The following is a 21,099-nucleotide window of genomic DNA, read 5'->3' on the forward strand; positions in this document are numbered from 1 at the left end:
GTGGATGTGTCTTCGATACTTGGCAGCGGCCATAATGGAATTATTTTTACTATGGCCTTCTATTATATGTATATTGGTCTGAATGTTACACCTGCTGTGGTAGCATTCCTTATAGAGGTTGTGTAGCGCTGCCTTCTTCCATTTCCCCCCAAATCTGATAAGGGATTGAATAAATCAGGTCACCTCTGCAGTCCCCCGTGTTCTACTGTGCACCTACACCAGTGTTTCCTAACCAGTGTGCCTCCAGCTGTTGCAAAACTACAACTCCCAGCATGCCCGGACAGCCAAAGGCTGTCCGGGCATGCTGGGAGTTGTAGTTTTGCAACAACTGGAGGCACACTGGTTGGGAAACACTTGTCTATACACGCAAAAAGAGCTTCATCAATTCAATTACTTCAAAGCTTTTAGGAGTAAAAGGCACCAAATGAATTATTCATAGGAGTCCAAGTCAGCAGTGTCGGTCCAGGAGACGAGAGTATTTGGAGCTTAGGGGTGACGGAAGCCAAAAAACAATATTGCAGAAAAATAAATGGGTTGTGTCAGATGAGTTAAAAAATGGCTAAATATGAATGATTCTTGACCGAAATCGATTATACTCCTGTAAAAATCTTTATAGTCCGCCATCCTGAGAGCAGGATTGTATCCAGTGGGACTAATCTCCACCCCTGCTATTTGTTTTCCTTTGTATTAACCTATAGTACTTTGCTGGTAAAGAGGCCAAATGTCAGCACATTGATGACCTAACAGATGCTGTTTTCTATTCCGAATAGGTACAAGAAAATTCCCCAGGACACAGAGCTGGGCTGGAGCCATTTTTTGATTTTATCGTTTCCATTAATGGTCTGAGATTGGTACGTATTATGGCTGCTCATGCACAATACATTGTATTATTAGATGGGTCTGTAGCTATCCCCCTCTGTTTTATCTCATAAGTCAGCAATGTTCCCTAACCTGTGGCTTTCCAGGTGTTGCAAAACTACAATTCCCAGCATGCATTTGGATGTCTGGGCATGCTTTTAAGGGGTAATCCAGCGCTAAGACATCTTATCCCCTATCCAAAGGAAAAGGGGATAAGATGCCTGATCGTGGGGGTCCCGCCACTGGGGACCTCCGTGATCTTCCACGCCGCACCCCGTTAGAATCAGCCCCCGGAGCGTGCTCGCTCCGGGTCTGATTACTGGCGATCACGGGGATGGAGCATAGTGATGTCACGGCTCCGCCCCCTCAATGCAAGCCTATGGGAGGGGGCATTGAGGGGGAACATCTTATTCCCTCTCCACCGCTGGGACTCTCCCAATCTGGAATCTCCTGCTGGCACCCCAATTCTCTATATACACCGAGCGACCTCTGCTCCTTGCACATATTTCTGTCTACCAACCCACAAAACTGTGTCTATGTAGCTCTATGAAAGAGCCGGAGATACAGCGTGCTTGTATCTCCCATAGAGATAAATGGAGGGGGCATGTCAGCCACAGCTTTGAGCCAGGGTCGAGTAATCCATGCAAGGAGCAAAGGTCGTTCTGTGCATGGAGAGAATTGGGGTGTCAGGCAGGAGATTGTGGGGTCCCAGTGGTCGCACCACGAGTGATCAGACATTTATCCCCTACTTTGTAGATAGGGGATGAAATGTTCAGCAGTGGAGTACCTCTTTAGTTGTAGTTTTGAAATAGCCTGGAGAGCCACTGGTACTGATCTAGAATATATGGATCTTATGGGGGGTTAGAATCAACTAAAAACCTAACTGCAGGGTGCTGGGGTTTCTAGTTAAAGAGGTTGTTCAGACAAAATGGTTATTTTAAAATCTGGTTAGGGAAAGGGTAAGTAAAACAAACAAACAAATGAAAAAAAACCCCTCTCTTGCCAGTGTCGCTCCTGCGTCATCTGAGCTCTGTTGCCCTCTTTGGCGCTTCTGGGTTTAGGGACGTGATGTAACGTGCCTACTCAGCCAATCAGTGGCAAAGGTGGGACACAGCTGTGACCACTAATTGGGTGAGCATGTGACGCCACATTACCAATCCTAGAGACTCAGTTTGTTTTTCTTACCAATCCCTGACCAAAATTTTAAATGAACATTTAGGCTGAACAACCCCTTTAATTTGGAATACCCCTTTAGGTTATGCTCACATGTGCCGTATATTTGCTGCATATTTCTCTACCCAATGAAGTCAATGGGTTGCAAAATCGGCTGCAGCAAAATACGGTACGTGTTGACCCTACCGTTAGGCTGGGGTCATTTGGAATTCTGCATGGATTTATAGTCCATTCCCTTCAATGGAATTCCTGCAGCAGAAACTCTGCAGTGTAAATTGGGCAGTGGAATCCCATTGAAGTTTATTGGCTATAAATGTATGCAGAATTCAGTCCAGAAATTCTACCGTGTGAACCCGGCCTTAAAGGGGTACTCCGCCCCTGGCATCTTATCCCCTATCCAAAGGATAGGGGATAAGATGTTAGATCGCCGCGGTCCCGCTGCTGGGGACCCCGGGGATCCCCGCTGCGGCACCCCGCCATCATTACTGCACAGAGCGACTTCGCTCTGTGCTTAATAACGGGCGATACAGGGGCCGGAGCAGTGTGACGTCACGGCTCTGCCCATCATGACATCACGGCCCGTCCCCTTAATGCAAGTCTATGGCAGGGGGCGTGACGACCGCCACGCCCCCCTCCCATAGACTTGTATTGACGGGGGCAGGCCGTGACGTCACAAGGGGCGGAGCCGTGACGTAACAATGATCCGGCCCCTGTATTGCCCGTCATTACGTGCAGAGCGATCTCGCTCTGCGCAGTTATGATAGCGGGGTGCTGCAGCAGCGATCCCCGGCGTCCCCAGCAGCGGGACCCCGGCGATCTGACATCTTATCCCCTATCCTTTGGATAGAAGATAAGATGTCTAGCGGCGGAGTTCCCCTTTAAGGTTTCACAATTTAACTGCATTCTGTTCATTTTTTCTTGTCTGATTCTAAATTTTATATATTTTTTTTCAGAATAAAGACAATGACACACTTAAGGACCTGCTTAAGGCCAATGTTGAGAAGCCTGTGAAAATGGTGGTGTATAGCAGCAAGACACTGGAACTGAGAGAGACCACAGTTACTCCAAGTAACATGTGGGGAGGACAGGGCTTACTGGGAGTCAGCATAAGATTCTGTAGCTTTGATGGTGCCAATGAGAATGTGTGGCATGTGCTGGTGAGTACTGCACCGGTGCTTGGGTCCTCCTGAGATTTGTATTTATACAGTGGTCCCTCAACATACGATGGTAATCCGTTCCATCGTTTGTTGAAACGGAGCATAGTTTGTTGAAACCATCGCATGTTTAGGGATCCGTGCAATGTAAAGTATAGAACAGTGGTCTACATCCTACAACCAGCCGTTGGCTGTCCGGGCATGCTGGGTGTTGTAGTTTTGCAACATCTGGAGGTCCGCAGGTTGAAGACCACTGTTAGAGGAAGTTGTACTCGCCTGTCCCCGCCGCTCCAGACCGTCAGCGCTCGTCACCGCTGCCCAGGATGTTGCCGTCCATCACGTTGTTACGCACGCCGCTCCTATTGGATGACGGGATGGCGTGCGCAGCGACGTGATGACGTCAACGGAGAGCGCTGACGATGGAGGGGATCCCGAAGAGGACGCGCCGGAGCCCCGAGGACAGATAAGAGACATCACCGGAGCTCACAGGGCACCGTAACCGGCTATCCGGTGGCAGCTGAAGCAGTCTGCGCTGCCGGATAGCCGTTTATGCGATGGCCCCGACATACAAAAGCATCGTATGTTGATGCTGCCTTCAACATGCGATGGCCTCTGAGAGGCCATCGCATGTTGAAATTATCGTAGGTCGAGGGGTCACTGTACTGTGAAAATGTCTGTGTAAGTTACTGTAGGGAATTTCTGAAGATAACCGCTTGGTTCAGTTTTTTTTTTTTTAAAGAATTTGTTCTTTTTTTTTTTCCTGCTTTTTCTAGGAGGTAGAGCCAAATTCTCCTGCAGCATTAGCCGGCTTGAGACCCCACACAGACTACATAATTGGAGCAGATACTGTAATGAATGAGGTAATATGACTTGTATAAGACTGTGTGAACACTACAGTGTAAATGTAACAAATGTATCACCCGGCTATGTTCACACAGAAAATCTTTGTATGGACATTCCCCTGATAGCAGCGTTAGGACCACTCAGAAATTCGCCATCCCGTATACAGATGGTTAGATATGTTTATTCTCTCTACGAACAGCAGAATTTGAATTTCCACGCCAGATGTTTCTGCTTTGTGAACAACGCAGCAGAATCCCATTGAAATCAATGGGACTCTGCTGCTGCGGAATCTCCATCTATATGCATCATGTGAACATAGCCTAAGAGGAAATATCCCCAGTTTATACTTACAAAAACCTTTCAAATACAGTAATGAATGTACCCTAACATTCACAACAAAGCATGAGCAGACCATGTTTATCAGAAGGTCGTGCAACTAAATATAAAAAAAAAAAAAATCTGCTAATATCAATTGTATATATGAATGTAAATGTTTCCAGAGGTTCTTAGAATCGGACATATGGGATGTAAAGTAGAGGTCAGTCATCCCCTGCTTAAAATGGCAGCTTACAGGTGATAATAAATTGTATTTCCCTATGCAGCAAACACCAGGTTGACCTTAGATTGTGTCCCTTTATTGTCTATATGAACAGTGCTAAAAAGCAACAACATAGCCCTCTAATGTACATAAAAGCGAAGTGGTGCAGTCGCCCAGAGCAAACAATCAACGCACTTCTTAAATTTTTAAAAAGGCCTCTGCAAAATGAAAGATGGGCTCTGATTGGTTGCTATGGGCAACTGTACTTATTTTGCTGTGCACAGGTTTTGATAAATCTCCCCCAAAGTGTTAGTGTGATAGCTACATATTCTGGATCCAAACTAAAAGTTTAGGTTCCAAAAAAAAACAACAACCTGGGAATGTGTCATATGTTATCAAATACATCACTGTTCACGCAGTTCATGGTACCTGTGAGGTCTCATCTATGTTTCTTCTATGTGAAATTTGTCTTTTAGTCAGAGGATCTGTTCTCCCTCATTGAGACCCATGAAGGAAAGCCTTTAAAACTTTATGTGTACAATACAGACACAGACAATTGTAGAGAAGTGGTCATCACGCCAAACTCTGCCTGGGGTGGAGAGGGCAGGTAAGAGATTGTTTTAATTTTGTGCATATGATTTGCTGTTCTGATAGCTGACTCCTTGTACATTATATTACACTAGAAGGCTGTCTGGTTAGAAAATGTTGAGTATCTGTTAGGGATCGACCGATTATCGGTATGGCCGATATTATCGGCCGATAATCACGATTTTGGGCATTATCGGTATTGGCAATTACCTTACCGATAATGCCCCGCCAACCGCACCCCGACCGACCCAGTGCACCGTGTCGCCCCGCCCACCGCACCCCGACCGACCCAGTGCACCGTGTCGCACCCCCCACCGTAGTGCTGGGCGGTATACCGGTATGAACTGGATACCGTTTTTTTTTTTTCCCACGGTATGGATTTTTGCCCGGTCGGATCCCTCCCCCACCCTCCGAGTCAAAAAATTAAACTTACCCGTAATGGGGGTGGTCCGGGCCATCCATCCTTCCTGCAGTGTCCGGCGGCATTCCAGGTGGAGGGTGAACCGGTCCTGGCTGTCCTCCTTCTCCGGGGGTGCTCTTCTCCACTCCGGGCAGGCTCCGGCCTAGTACGCTGCATAGACGCCGCTACGCCGTGACGTCAGGTGCGTCGCTGTACACGGGCGGCACTGCGCAGCGGCGTCTATGCTGCGTTACTAGGCCGGAGCCTGCCCGGAGTGGAGAAGAGCACCCCCGGAGAAGGACAGCCCGGACCGGTTCACCCTCCACCCGGAATGCCGCCGGACACTACAGGAAGGATGGATGGCCCGGACCACCCTGACAGGTAGGGGGAGAGAAGCGGGTGGTGGCAGCCTATGGCACCGCAAAAGCCACTGCAGTGCATTCATTTAAAGTGCCCGCTTTAAATCAATGATCTGCAGCGGTGTCGAGGGGGGATAAATAGCCGATAACTTATACCGGAATATCTGTATAAGTTATCGGCTATCGGCCCTAACCTGCACCGATTATCTGTATCGGCCCTAAAAAACTATATCGGTCGATCCCTAGTATCTGTATCTCCCTGCATTTAAGGAAATCTGTAGGGGATACGTTTTAGATCGTGGGGGGTCTGAGCGCTGGAGCTCCCCCGCAATCTCTTGTATGGGGCCATGGCAATGTACAGGAAAGGGGGCGTTCCGTCCCCGCATGACGTGGCAGCCGGCACGCCTCCTCCATGAATCTCATAGAGATACATGGAGGGGTGTGCCGGCTGCCGCATCATGAGGGGACGGAATGCCCCCTTTCCTGGTGCAATTTTTACCACTATGTGGTAATTCATGGCAAAACCGCATGCGTTAATTAGCTGCTAATTAACTGCAGCGTGTGAACACAGCCTTAAGAGAGGGCTCCTAATCTCAACCTGAATTGAAGGGTTATTCCTGACAAATACATCTTATCTCCTATCCAAAGGAAATCAGTGGGGGATCAAATAATTATTCTCCTTCACAGTAATTGATCTGTTGACACATGTGACAGATGTTGTGAAGTATTGGTGTTGGGTACAAAGTAATGATGTGAAGAGGTTTTCACTACCAACATAATGTTCCTCCTTCCTCTACAGCTTAGGATGTGGAATAGGTTATGGATACCTTCACCGGATACCTACTCGACCATTTGAAGAAGGAAAGAAAATATCTCTGCCCGGGCAGTCACCAGGGGCGCCCATAAGTCCTCTAAAAGATGGCTTTACAGAGGTTAGTATATCTTTTCATAGTGAGGTTTGGTCATCATTCATACTTAAATATCAGTCTTTAATGATATAGAGCTGTACATACAAATTATCCATTCTTCATAGTTTCTTAGACTGTAGACCAGTGTCTCCCAAACAGGGTGCCTCTAGCTGTTGCAAAACTACAACTCCCAACATGCCCGGACAGCCAGAGGCTGTCCGTGCATGCTGGGAGTTGTAGTTTTGCAACAGCTGGAGGCACCCTGGTTGGGAAACACTAATGTAGACACTAGGGTCTGTTCATTTTCCTGTTCTGCACATGGGCTGGGAAAGCTACTGGTGAAGTTGCCAAACGTATCCTTAGGCCCCATAGACCCAGTGTATACTATAAGGAATGTCCTTTTGATATATACGGTGTCTGAATGCATCGGCCTTCCTGTTTAATTACTATATAGCAGTGAATACCAAACTGTGGCCCTCAAGCTGTTGCAAAATGTACAACTCCTATCATGCTCAGGGTTTGGAGACCAGTGCTGTATAGCAACTGCAAGGAAGACTTACACTGAAGTAACTGTATGGTCCAGCTCCCTCATTATTCTTATTGTTCGTTTGAGAAAATATATATAAAAATATATAGCAGCTGTGATGCCAGAAAGCCACTGCTTAGTGCGGGAAGAGCTACCTTTTACCCCTGTGATCAGCTCATATTGCTGAGGGAGCTCTGTGGGGTCCCTCGATTGAATGGGCAGCCATGTAATCTGTGCTTGTATCTGCCAGATATGTAGCTGGGTTTTTTTTTGTTACGTTTTTTTTTTTTTCTTTACTGTGATTCACAGTGGGGGGGGGGGGGGGGGGGTCCTTCCTCTTTTGCATGTTTTATACCCTTATTGTCCCACTTAGACAACCACTATAATGGTGTGGAAAATATTGTGATATTATAATGGGAAGTGGATTGTTTGCCCTCTGCCAGTGAATGGTGAGAGAATAAATATATTACACCGGCGCTATGGAGTTTACAAAAAAGCTGCCTATTTGTATATCAAATGGATCCCTGCAGAACCATTAATGTACAGAAGAAAAAAACTGAAAAGTAAATGTATACAACGGCGCTCAAAACCCTAAATGTTAAATGTAACAATAATCACTCCCATATATAGCTATAGTGGCCCATAAGTAGTAAATGTGTACACCTATTAGAAACAGCAGCAATACACGGTATGGGTAACCCCCCTCTCCCCCCCCCCCCCCACCCCCCCCAAAAAGGCTCCTGTATGTTGTATATGACAGTACTTGTTATGCTGTAATTGGCAGTGGTACCTGTAATTCAGTAATGCCGTACTGGCGGAAATCAGTCCGTTCCTTTTAGACAGCGTAGCAGGATGAACTTGTAACTGAGAGAACAGCCCTGGCCGGCGGCGTCTCAACTCTCTGCGTTCAGTATATGGAATGGGAAAAAAAAAAGCAGCCAAGTCCCGGGCTTGTGTGATGTCACAATAGAAGCCTGAATTGACCCAAAAAGTACCTACGCTTTATGGAAAGATCGCTTTCCTTCCTCAGGGCTGTCAGGCTGCCACGGTCCTGCTGCTTTATAGTGTTTCTGCTGACGTCTTTACTAGTTCATTCCTTCATAATTACTGTCTGCACCTTCAGGCTCAGAGTTGAGACGCCACCGGCCAGGGCTGTTCTCCTCTGTTACAAGTTCATCTTGCTCCGCTGTCTAACAGGAACGGACTGACTCTACACAGGATTTCCACCAGTAAAACATTACTGAATTACCGGTACCACTGCTAATTACAGCATGAGGCTGGGTTCACATCACGTTTTTCCCAATACCGGACCACATACGGCTAGGGGGAGCTAAAACCAGGCGCTCCTGTATCCCTGCCGCCCGTATGTGGTTTTCTACAGTACCTAAAACAGTGGTTGACTACGATTTTAGATCCGGTAGAAAACCGCATACGGGCAAAAATGAGCCGGTTCACTCTGGTCGGCTCATTGAAATACATTACATACGGACAGCATACGGCAGGGATACGGGAGCGTCCGTTTTTAGCTCCTCCCAGCCGCATGCGGTCCCGTATTTGGAAAAACGTGATCTGAACCCAGCCTGACAAGTACTGTCATGTACAACATACAGGAGCCTTTTGGAGGGCTACCCATACCTTGTATTGCTGCTGTTTCTAAAATGTGTACACATTTACTACTTATGGGCCACTATATATATATATATATATATATATATATATATAGAACCAAGCAAAAAGGTGCAGCACTCCAATTCCGGTAGAAAAAGATTTGTGTATTTATTCACCACATCTCAAAAATACAGCAACGTTTCAGCTCAACAATAGAGCCTTTCTCAAGCTTAGTGACAACTGCTAGGTAGGGGGTTTTTATACCCAATCAAGTGTGTATAATCAACATACAATTAAAACAATCCAAAGTGTGCAATTCGTAATCAATACAGTGCAGTAGATTAATAAGTGCTCATACATAGAGTACTATTACAGTACATAAAGTGCTGGATGATTAAAAACATATACATAAATAAGAAATGCTTGAAACTGTAGACTCATAGTTAATAACATAATTATTGGTATGTAAAACACCTGTAGTGAACATGATTATATAATATAATCGCATGGAAGAACTCACCCGCTCTGTGTGTCTAATGGCGCTGACGGCTTGTGGTATTCGGCTGTGCGCGTGCGCCAACCTTCTGATGCGGTCGGCTCGTACTGACTCGCCGGACGCATACGTCAGAAACCAAAACAAACGAGTCATGTGATAAAGCGCATGACTTGTATGTCAGCTGACCCGTTGCCACGGATACCTCCGACGCAACAAGCTGTCGTAGGTGTCCGAAACGGGAAATGTATAATGAGTACATAGAATAACATGTGGTGGATGTGACATTATTGGTGTAAAACATCACTAGTGCGTAATATTAACCAATTAGTACTAGAACATAGCAAGTACTAGATAGTGCTTGATATAACACCTGTGCATAAGTACTCAAAATTAAACACATAAACATTCTGTGAACATACATTGTAATATTATTATGTGTAATTGTATAAGGATTCAATTGAATCTAGAGTGTGTTCCACCCATATAGAGGGTCATAGAGGAAGAGGACACCAGGGGATGGTCAGGGATTCTCTGGGTCAAAACGGATAAAAAATAATAAAAATATAAAAAATAAAATAAAAGAGTAATAAATAAAGAAGATGTAATAAATATAAAAAAATATAGAGAAAAAATAAAGAAATAAATATAAATAAAATCCATCATCAAGTAAAAAAATTTTTTTAAAAAACAAATTAAATAAAGAAACAAATAATTAAATAGGATACAAGTTGTGGTCACATGTTCTCCAACTGAAGGCAAAGGGACTGGTGTGTGTGTCACTTAACTCCCTGGTTTGTAGGGTACTGGTTGAGCCACCTAACAAGAAGCCCCACCAACACCACCAGAAGTCTCTCCGGTACAGAGGGAACAGAAGACCCCTACCTCCAGAGAAACTCCATCTACAGCCAAAACGGGAGTGTGCCCGCTATTTCAGCAGCACCTGCTAGGACACATATAACACACCATCCCTCATGCATGCCAACCTGTTCTAGGGTAGACCACCAAGATATAGTAGATAAAGGAATAAAGAAATATAATAAAAAAATAAAAAAATATAGAAATATAAAAATAAAAAAAATATAAAAAATAAAAAATAGAAATAAACAATATGAAAAAAATCAAACAAATATATTTAAACCAAACAAATATGTTTGACCCAGGTACCTGCACCAACCACAGGTCTGACCTATACCTATGACCACCCATGGATGTCTACTTATAAGAAAGATATAATCAATCCATTTCAAAATCTAAATATAGTGCCACAACCACCATAGTTAATGTACTGTTTTTATTGGAATAGATGGAGCAGAATAAGCAAATACAACTATTCAGAGCGTGTGATGTTCTTCCAGCGTCTTGTTCAAGTATTGTAACAATCTGAAAACATAAACAAATAAATAAGTATTAATAAAGGCACAGCAATAGTCACATAAAATGCCTAGAATAGAGGTAAACATGATCATGAGCTTTCGAGACACGCAAAAATTTCCTATATAGTGTTAAACTCAGCGTTCATACCATGTGGACGTAAAGAATTTAACCTGTGTATCCACCAAAGCTCCTTCTTTCTAAGTAAAGCCAGTCTGTCGCCGCCCCGACTGGGGATGGGGACATGATCAATGGCCATAAAGCGAAGATCTTTCTCATCATGTTGCATCTCGCTAAAGTGTTTAGATACCGGTAGGTCCATTTTCTTACGTCTAATGCAGTACCTATGATTGTTAATCCTCGTTTTGAGGCTCCAAGTGGTTTGTCCGACATACAAAAGTTGACATGGACACATTAGTACATAAATGACCCATGTGGAGTCACACGTCAAAAAGTGTCTAAGTGTGTAAATATAATCTGTTTGGGGATGTTTGAAATTAGAGCCCTTCATCATTTGTGTACAATTTATGCATGAAAGACAGGGGTATGAACCCAGCCTTCTACTGGTAAGGAATGTTTGTCCCCCCGTCTTCTTTTTCAATGCTGTTGTGTTTACCAATTTGTCCTTAAGGCTAGTTGACCTCCTATAAGACATCAATGGGTTAGATTTGAATTCTTGAATATTTGCAAAACTATTTTGTAAAATATACCAGTGTCTATTAATTATTCGTGAAATAGCTCCACTGCGTACATTGTAGTTAGATGTAAAAGGAATCCTTTTTTCTGTAATTCTTGGTTTGGGTCTGAGTGTAGTCTCCCTATCAAGGGTCTCAATCCTCTCTCTATGTTTAGAAATGACTGATATGGGATACCCTCGCTCTCGGAAATTGTTAGTCATATTATCCAAAGTGGTTCGTAGAACCGTATCATCATCAACAATCCTCCTAGCCCTCAGCATCTGGCTGTATGGTAGGGATTCTATCATACGTCTAGGATGACAACTGCGAAAATGTAAGAGTGTATTTTTGTCAGTTGGTTTAGTGTATAAACATGTCCCCAACTTGTTACCATCTCTATGAATCATTACATCAAGAAAGCTAATGCTTACCCTAGAATGGGTCATAGTGAATTTGATGTTGGTGTCAATATTATTTAAGAATTGAAAAAAATCAAAAAGTTCAGACTCTGAGCCAGACCACAGGAGGAAGATGTCGTCAATAAACCGCCACCACCCCAGACAATGTCTGAAGTGGTGGCATGAATAGACGACATCCTCCTCCATGTCCGCAACGTATAGGTTCGCGTACATGGGCGCCACATTGGTGCCCATGGCGGTACCTACACGTTGCAGAAAGAACTGGCCCTCAAAAAGAAAATAATTGTTGGTAAGGATGAGGAACAACAGCTGCAGTACAAAGTCTTGAGCTGTCAGGGAAAATGCTGATTTCGCCAAGACCCTCTGTATTGCCGCCATACCCTTTTCGTGACTGATAGAAGTATATAGACTCGTGATGTCAAAGGACACCAGAAACACATCCTCTGGAATCCTGACATCACGAATTTTCAACAAGAAATCGCTAGTATCCCTGATATAGGATTTGGACTCAAAGACAAAAGGCCTCAAAATTCTATCCAAAAAAATAGAAGCATTACTCAAGATACCATTACGCCCTGATACTATGGGCCTACCAGGTGGACACTCCAACGATTTATGGATCTTGGGCAATACATATATGGTAGGTGTTACTGGATGTTGTATTATCAGAAAATCTCTTAAACTGTCGTCAATCAATTGGTTTGTATGTGCTTCCTCTACTACTCTTAACAACTTGTTCCTAATCAGATGTTTGGGATCACTATCTAATCTCTGGTATGTTGTAGTGTCATTAAGTTGTCTGTATAATTCCTTGTTGTACTCAGCTGTGTCCATCACCACGACCCCACCACCCTTATCCGCAGGTTTGATGGTGAGGTCGTGGTCACGGACAAGCTGATCCAACGCTTCTTTTTCTGCTTGTGTGAGGTTATGTTGTCTACACCCCTCTGTCTCAAATTCTAATTTAAGCTGTTCCAGGTCATGTTTAACCATTGCTATATATGTGTGAAACTATCCCTGGATTAAATGTACTTTTGTTAAATAATCCAAAATTTTTTAGACATAATTCGTGTCCACTATTAACAACATTAGAGACTTGAGTTACATCATTATGCGTATTAAACCAGATTTTTAATTTTATCCGTCTAAAAAAGGCCTGCAAATCACATTCAATAGAAAACCAGTCTGGAACTGATATTAAGCAATAGGATAGACCCTTAGATAACAAAGATATTTGGGCATCAGTTAAGGTATGAGAGGAGATATTTACCACAGTTTGTAAGGTATTTAAGTCCTTTTCCGGGAGGGTTGAGTCCGTTGTTGTATCTTGGGTGGCCGTTGATTTCTTGTTTTTCCGGGACCTGTTGCGTTTCCTTCCTCCCCTTCTGGTTGGTTTCCTATGGGGGTACTGGGAGGATGATCCCCCCTCAAGTCTTTTAATAAAAAAGAAGAAGCATCAGGATCAATATTATCTTGAACAAAGTTATTATTTTTCCCTTTCTTGTTCATGGCGCCAGGTTTGTTGGTATAGTTGTAATCAAATTGGTTCCATGTGTATACCCGACCAGCTGTATAATCACCAAGATCTCTATACCACTTTTTTTTCTTAATATCCATCGTGTCATTCTTAAATTTATCAAGGAAACCTTTGGTTTTCTCCATATATTTATTGAAATCATCAGTAGATAGCATAGTACTTAAGTTTGCTTCCAATTCAATTAATTTCTCTCTAACAGTCAACAGTTCTTGTTGTAAAAAATCCAAATTAAGTAGAATAATGTCAAGAGCATATCTGTCTGATATACTCTCAAACTTTTTCCTAAAGTCCACATTTTCAGTATGTACCGTAGGTCTCAATCTCGATCTCATCCCTCTAGGGATCCTCTTGCATTTGTAATATTCCCCCAACGTAGTTAGATGCAAGTCCAAAATGATGGCATGCTTAGACTCATATTCATACTTGCGTTTAACATCCGTGATGGTCGGCGTTGCCAGGAAAGTTGCGTCACCTCTCAAGCCACTAAGGATCCTGTTCACCTCCTCTTCAGCATAAGACGAGACATGTGGTGATCTATCCTCAGAATTCGTCTCCATGTTAGCAGTGTGCCAGCAAAATAGTGATCAGCTCAATAAAGACAAAAAATATTGCAGCACAACTCAAAAAATATAGTGGGTGCCAAGCAAACCAGGCCCGATCAAGGCCAGCAGATACTAGAACCAAGCAAAAAGGTGCAGCACTCCAATTCCGGTAGAAAAAGATTTGTGTATTTATTCACCACATCTCAAAAATACAGCAACGTTTCAGCTCAACAATAGAGCCTTTCTCAAGCTTAGTGACAACTGCTAGGTAGGGGGTTTTTATACCCAATCAAGTGTGTATAATCAACATACAATTAAAACAATCCAAAGTGTGCAATTCGTAATCAATACAGTGCAGTAGATTAATAAGTGCTCATACATAGAGTACTATTACAGTACATAAAGTGCTGGATGATTAAAAACATATACATAAATAAGAAATGCTTGAAACTGTAGACTCATAGTTAATAACATAATTATTGGTATGTAAAACACCTGTAGTGAACATGATTATATAATATAATCGCATGGAAGAACTCACCCGCTCTGTGTGTCTAATGGCGCTGACGGCTTGTGGTATTCGGCTGTGCGCGTGCGCCAACCTTCTGATGCGGTCGGCTCGTACTGACTCGCCGGACGCATACGTCAGAAACCAAAACAAACGAGTCATGTGATAAAGCGCATGACTTGTATGTCAGCTGACCCGTTGCCACGGATACCTCCGACGCAACAAGCTGTCGTAGGTGTCCGAAACTTGGAGCCTCAAAACGAGGATTAACAATCATAGGTACTGCATTAGACGTAAGAAAATGGACCTACCGGTATCTAAACACTTTAGCGAGATGCAACATGATGAGAAAGATCTTCGCTTTATGGCCATTGATCATGTCCCCATCCCCAGTCGGGGCGGCGACAGACTGGCTTTACTTAGAAAGAAGGAGCTTTGGTGGATACACAGGTTAAATTCTTTACGTCCACATGGTATGAACGCTGAGTTTAACACTATATAGGAAATTTTTGCGTGTCTCGAAAGCTCATGATCATGTTTACCTCTATTCTAGGCATTTTATGTGACTATTGCTGTGCCTTTATTAATACTTATTTATTTGTTTATGTTTTCAGATTGTTACAATACTTGAACAAGACGCTGGAAGAACATCACACGCTCTGAATAGTTGTATTTGCTTATTCTGCTCCATCTATTCCAATAAAAACAGTACATTAACTATGGTGGTTGTGGCACTATATTTAGATTTTGAAATGGATTGATTATATCTTTCTTATAAGTAGACATCCATGGGTGGTCATAGGTATAGGTCAGACCTGTGGTTGGTGCAGGTACCTGGGTCAAACATATTTGTTTGGTTTAAATATATTTGTTTGATTTTTTTCATATTGTTTATTTCTATTTTTTATTTTTTATATTTTTTTTATTTTTATATTTCTATATTTTTTTATTTTTTTATTATATTTCTTTATTCCTTTATCTACTATATCTTGGTGGTCTACCCTAGAACAGGTTGGCATGCATGAGGGATGGTGTGTTATATGTGTCCTAGCAGGTGCTGCTGAAATAGCGGGCACACTCCCGTTTTGGCTGTAGATGGAGTTTCTCTGGAGGTAGGGGTCTTCTGTTCCCTCTGTACCGGAGAGACTTCTGGTGGTGTTGGTGGGGCTTCTTGTTAGGTGGCTCAACCAGTACCCTACAAACCAGGGAGTTAAGTGACACACACACCAGTCCCTTTGCCTTCAGTTGGAGAACATGTGACCACAACTTGTATCCTATTTAATTATTTGTTTCTTTATTTAATTTGTTTTTTAAAAAATTTTTTTTACTTGATGATGGATTTTATTTATATTTATTTCTTTATTTTTTCTCTATATTTTTTTATATTTATTACATCTTCTTTATTTATTACTCTTTTATTTTATTTTTTATATTTTTATTATTTTTTATCCGTTTTGACCCAGAGAATCCCTGACCATCCCCTGGTGTCCTCTTCCTCTATGACCCTCTATATGGGTGGAACACACTCTAGATTCAATTGAATCCTTATACAATTACACATAATAATATTACAATGTATGTTCACAGAATGTTTATGTGTTTAATTTTGAGTACTTATGCACAGGTGTTATATCAAGCACTATCTAGTACTTGCTATGTTCTAGTACTAATTGGTTAATATTACGCACTAGTGATGTTTTACACCAATAATGTCACATCCACCACATGTTATTCTATGTACTCATTATACATTTCCCGTTTCGGACACCTACGACAGCTTGTTGCGTCGGAGGTATCCGTGGCAACGGGTCAGCTGACATACAAGTCATGCGCTTTATCACATGACTCGTTTGTTTTGGTTTCTGACGTATGCGTCCGGCGAGTCAGTACGAGCCGACCGCATCAGAAGGTTGGCGCACGCGCACAGCCGAATACCACAAGCCGTCAGCGCCATTAGACACACAGAGCGGGTGAGTTCTTCCATGCGATTATATTATATAATCATGTTCACTACAGGTGTTTTACATACCAATAATTATGTTATTAACTATGAGTCTACAGTTTCAAGCATTTCTTATTTATGTATATGTTTTTAATCATCCAGCACTTTATGTACTGTAATAGTACTCTATCTCTACTTGAGAAAGGCTCTATTGTTGAGCTGAAACGTTGCTGTATTTTTGAGATGTGGTGAATAAATACACAAATCTTTTTCTACCGGAATTGGAGTGCTGCACCTTTTTGCTTGGTTCTAGTATCTGCTGGCCTTGATCGGGCCTGGTTTGCTTGGCACCCACTATATTTTTTGAGTTGTGCTGCAATATTTTTTGTCTATATATATATATATATATATATATATATATATATATATATAAATTGTTTCATGAATACTTTCTTGTTCTAGGTCCAGTTGTCATCTGTAAATTCTCCTCCAACATTGCCGGTTGGAAGCACAGGAATTGAAGGGAGCCTGTCTGGGCTGTCACTAAATGCTAACCCGCCTGCTGTCACCAGTGCTCTTAACTCAGGTATGACCAAAAAAACTAAACTCAAACCAGGATAATTCAGAATTACAGGACAGCGTATCTAGCTATATTCTTGTCCTGAGACTACACCAGGCATAGGCAACCTTCGGAACTGCAGATGTTTTGGACTACATCTCCCATGATGCTCTTACAGCCAAAATACTGCCAAAGCATCATGGAGCTGTAGTCCAAAACATCTGCAGTACCAAAGGTTGCCTATGCCTGGACTGCACAATAGGCAAATAAGACCCCTTTCACATTGTGCCCCGTCGGCAAACGTCAGTCAGGCCCTTCTTTTTATGTATTTTTTTTTTTTTTTTTGTGCCTTAACGGACGTTATTTTTGATGGGGCATAATGGGTCCGGACAGATCCAATTTACTATTATGGGGTCCATCGGGTGCCGTTGTTTTTTGACAGGAGTAGCTGGAGGGAAAAATGTTGCACAATGTATTTTTCCTCCCGCTATTCTCACCAGGATCCCCGACGGACGTCACACTGATGAAAGAAGCCTAAGGTGTTTTTTGTTTTTAGTTTTTTAAGAATTTAAGAAATGTTATGCTTAGCAATTGGAGTGGAGACCTTGTCAAGCAGTCATTAAAAGGAATCTGTCAGCTGTAATTGCTGCTAGGAGTTGCAGACACCATTGGATAGCTGTTAGAGTATAAAAGCAAACTGTACCTTTCCTGGAGCTTATGGTGGTTGCCAAACTTATACATTTTCCATTTTATTTCCCAGCCAAGTGTCACAGCCTAGTACACCGTCTTTCTTTTACCGCTCAGCCCCTGCTGACTGACATATGGAGCCCTGTACATCAGTCAAGGAGGGGCTGGGAGGAGAGGGCATATGAGGAGGTGTACCAGACTGTGGCACCTGAGCAGCTCGTCGCCTCCATCTTGACACTTGGCTGAAAAATAAAAATAAAAGATTTCATAAGTTTGGCAACAAACATCGGCTTCAGGAAAATTACAATTTGCTTTTATATCCTAACAGATATCCAACAGTGTCTGCAGCTCTTAGCAGGAAAGATTGTGTAATTTCTATCCTTGATACCAGACTTTGTCAGACTCTTTTCTGGATATATGTTTGTTTTTCTTGCTATATTGTCACAATGCAGTAAAGACAAAGGCCCAGATTTATGAAACTGTGAGAGAAAAAACAGAAACCAATCACAGCTCAGCTTTCACTATACCAGAGCTCATTAGCCGGGCTGTGATTGGTTGCTGGGGAACTGTGATTGGTTGCTTTGTTTTTCTCTATCTGGGCCAAATTGTGTATTTGTTGAAGATCAGGAACTTAGAATTTCAGCTCCTGTAAGAACAAGCATTGATATGTGTGACAATCTCTTTATACTACTGCACAATACGTTGGTGCACTACAAGAAGCTGATGTATAAATAATTGTTAAAGACAAAATGTGAAAGATTAAATGTATATATTTTCTTTTCTAGGTTTACCAACAGTACCCGTATTAACGCCACAAATCAACCATTCCCTCGCCTCTGTTCCCCTAAATCCAGCTGTTTCACTACCAGGTAAATGTCAGGATTTATTGAAGTGTTTGAACATTTAATCAAAGCCGGACATCCATAATTATTGCCTAAATAAAGTAATAGATTTCATCACAGAACAGACATTTTCACTACTATTTACGGGATCGCTGTTTGGGCATGCTGGGAGTTGTAGTTTTGCAACAGCTGGAGGGCTACAGTTTGGAGATCACTGTGCAGTGGTCTCTAAACTGTGGCCCTCTAGATCTTGCAAAACTACAACTCCCAGAATGCCCACACAGCAGTTTGCTATCTAGGCATGCTGGGATTTGTAGTTTTGCAACATCTGGAGGGTTTTGGAGATCACTGTGCGGTGGTTTCTTAACCGTGGCCCTCTGAATCTTGCCAAACTACAACTCCCAGAATGCACGAACAGCAAACGGCTGTCTCACCATGCTGGGAGTTATAGTTGCATACCTCCAGCTGTTGTTGCCCTTTGGCAGGAGTTGTAGTTTTGCAATAGCTGGAGGTTTTTCCCCTCCTCCCCATGTGAATGAACAGGGTACATTCACACGGGTGGGTTTACAGTGAATTTCCTGCTTCAAGTTTGAGCTGCGGCCAATTTTCTGCTGCAGCACAAACTCCTAGCGGGAAACCCCCGCCTGTGTGAATGTACCCTAAAGTCGCATCTGCTGAAAGTACGCCGAAATGTCAGACCATGCTGGAGCAGGTTTAAATACAGTCTAAAGCATAGATCCCGAAGTCTGTGCACAGAATTTATCAAGAGCCATGCGACATATTAGGCACACAATAGACTGGCCTAACCCTCTGTAGTTTGGTCTATATTGATGCAGGACATAGACAACTTTGATAAATCTCCCCCATTGTATATGTGAATCAATATATAATTTGGGATGTCCATTTTCCTCATAAGCAGAGAGTTTCAAAGTAAAAAAAAAAAGAAAAATTTCAAATTTTTCATAAAATTTTGGAATTTTTTCTTTGCCAAGAAATGATGCAAGTATCAACGAAATTTTACCACTAACATAAAGTAGAATATGTCACGAAAAAACAATCTCTGAATCAGAATGAAAAGTAAAAGTATCCCAGAGTTACTAATACTTAAAGTGACAGTGGTCAGATGTGCAAAAAATGGCCGGGTCCTTAAGGTGAAAATGGGCTGGGTTAAAATTTACGGATACACTGAGGAATACATTAATATTCAAGCTATATACTCGGTGGAGAGCATGAATGTGATGTGAACAGGGCCCTAAGCTGTATAAGGTGGTGGAACGTCTTTTTATATCTAGATATATATATCTATATATATATATATATATATATATATATATCTAGATATAAAAAGACGTTCCACCACCTTATACAGCTTAGGGCCCTGTTCACATATATATCTATATCTATATCTATATCTATATATATATATATATATATATATATATATATATATATATATATATATATATATATATATATATCTCTAGATATCTAGATATAGATAGATATAGATAGATATATAGAGAGAGAGAGAGATAGATATAGAGAGAGAGAGAGAGATAGATATAGAGAGAGAGATAGATATAGAGAGAGAGAGAGAGATATAGAGAGAGAGAGAGATAGATATAGATATAGAGAGAGAGAGATATATATATATATATATATATATATATATATATATATATATATATATCTATATCTATATCTCTATCTCTATCTATCTCTCTTTGACTCTAGCTCTGATACATAAATAAAGATAAAGCATCAATCAATATGTTCAATAATTTTCATGTTGTAACATATATACTATTATTTCTTCAGGTCTCATGCCGCTATCCACTGGACTCCCCACGTTACAGAATTTACCCAACCTTAACATACCTGCCGCCAACCTAATTCCGAGACCTGGCTTCCCAGACCTGGCACACAGTGGTATGTTCAGCCCAAGAATCCTCTTAATACTTTATAATGTAAATCCTAAAGAAGATGCATAAATGACAATACAGAGAACTGGATCAGATACTTGCCGACGGGGCCCCCGCAATCAGACATCTTATCCCCTATCCTTTGGATAGGGGATTTTTTTTGTCGGAGTACCCCTTTAAACACTAGACTATTTAAACTGTTTATAACAAGGTCTAGTGCAGGCATAGGCAACCTTCGGCACTGCAGATGTTTTGGACTACATCTCCCATGATGCTTTGTCAGCATTTTGGCTGTAAGAGCGTTAGGGGAGATGTAGTCCAAGACATCTGCAGTGCCAAAGGTTTCCTATACAGTGGTCCCTCAACATACGATGGTAATCCGTTCCAAATGGACAATGGTTTGTTGAAACCATCGGATGTTGAGGGATCCGTGCAATGTAAAGTATAGGATAGTGGTCTACAACCTGTGGAACTCCAGATGTTGCAAAACTACAACACCCAGCATGCCCGGACAGCCAACTGCTGTCTGGGCATGCTGGGAGTTGTAGTTTTGCAACATCTGGAGGTCCGCAGGTTGAAGACCACTGGTATTTGAGGTTATACTCACCTGTTCCCACCGCTCCGGACCGTCACCGCTGCCCT

General features: G+C 42.2%; 1 protein-coding gene across 1 annotated transcript in view; it reads left to right on the plus strand.

Moving 5' to 3' along the window:
- GORASP2 (golgi reassembly stacking protein 2) overlaps positions 1-21,099 on the plus strand; it is a 28,028-nt gene that overhangs the window by 4,928 nt on the left and 2,001 nt on the right. The window contains exons 2-9 of the mRNA XM_056534359.1: positions 771-851; positions 2,985-3,188; positions 3,959-4,045; positions 5,043-5,173; positions 6,713-6,845; positions 16,910-17,033; positions 18,479-18,562; positions 20,354-20,464. Of these exons, the coding sequence (XP_056390334.1) occupies positions 771-851; positions 2,985-3,188; positions 3,959-4,045; positions 5,043-5,173; positions 6,713-6,845; positions 16,910-17,033; positions 18,479-18,562; positions 20,354-20,464 (955 nt within the window). The remainder of the gene's footprint in view (positions 1-770; positions 852-2,984; positions 3,189-3,958; positions 4,046-5,042; positions 5,174-6,712; positions 6,846-16,909; positions 17,034-18,478; positions 18,563-20,353; positions 20,465-21,099) is intronic.

The sequence above is a fragment of the Hyla sarda genome, chromosome 8, assembly GCF_029499605.1.
Source record: "Hyla sarda isolate aHylSar1 chromosome 8, aHylSar1.hap1, whole genome shotgun sequence".
Taxonomy (NCBI): Eukaryota; Metazoa; Chordata; class Amphibia; order Anura; family Hylidae; genus Hyla; species Hyla sarda.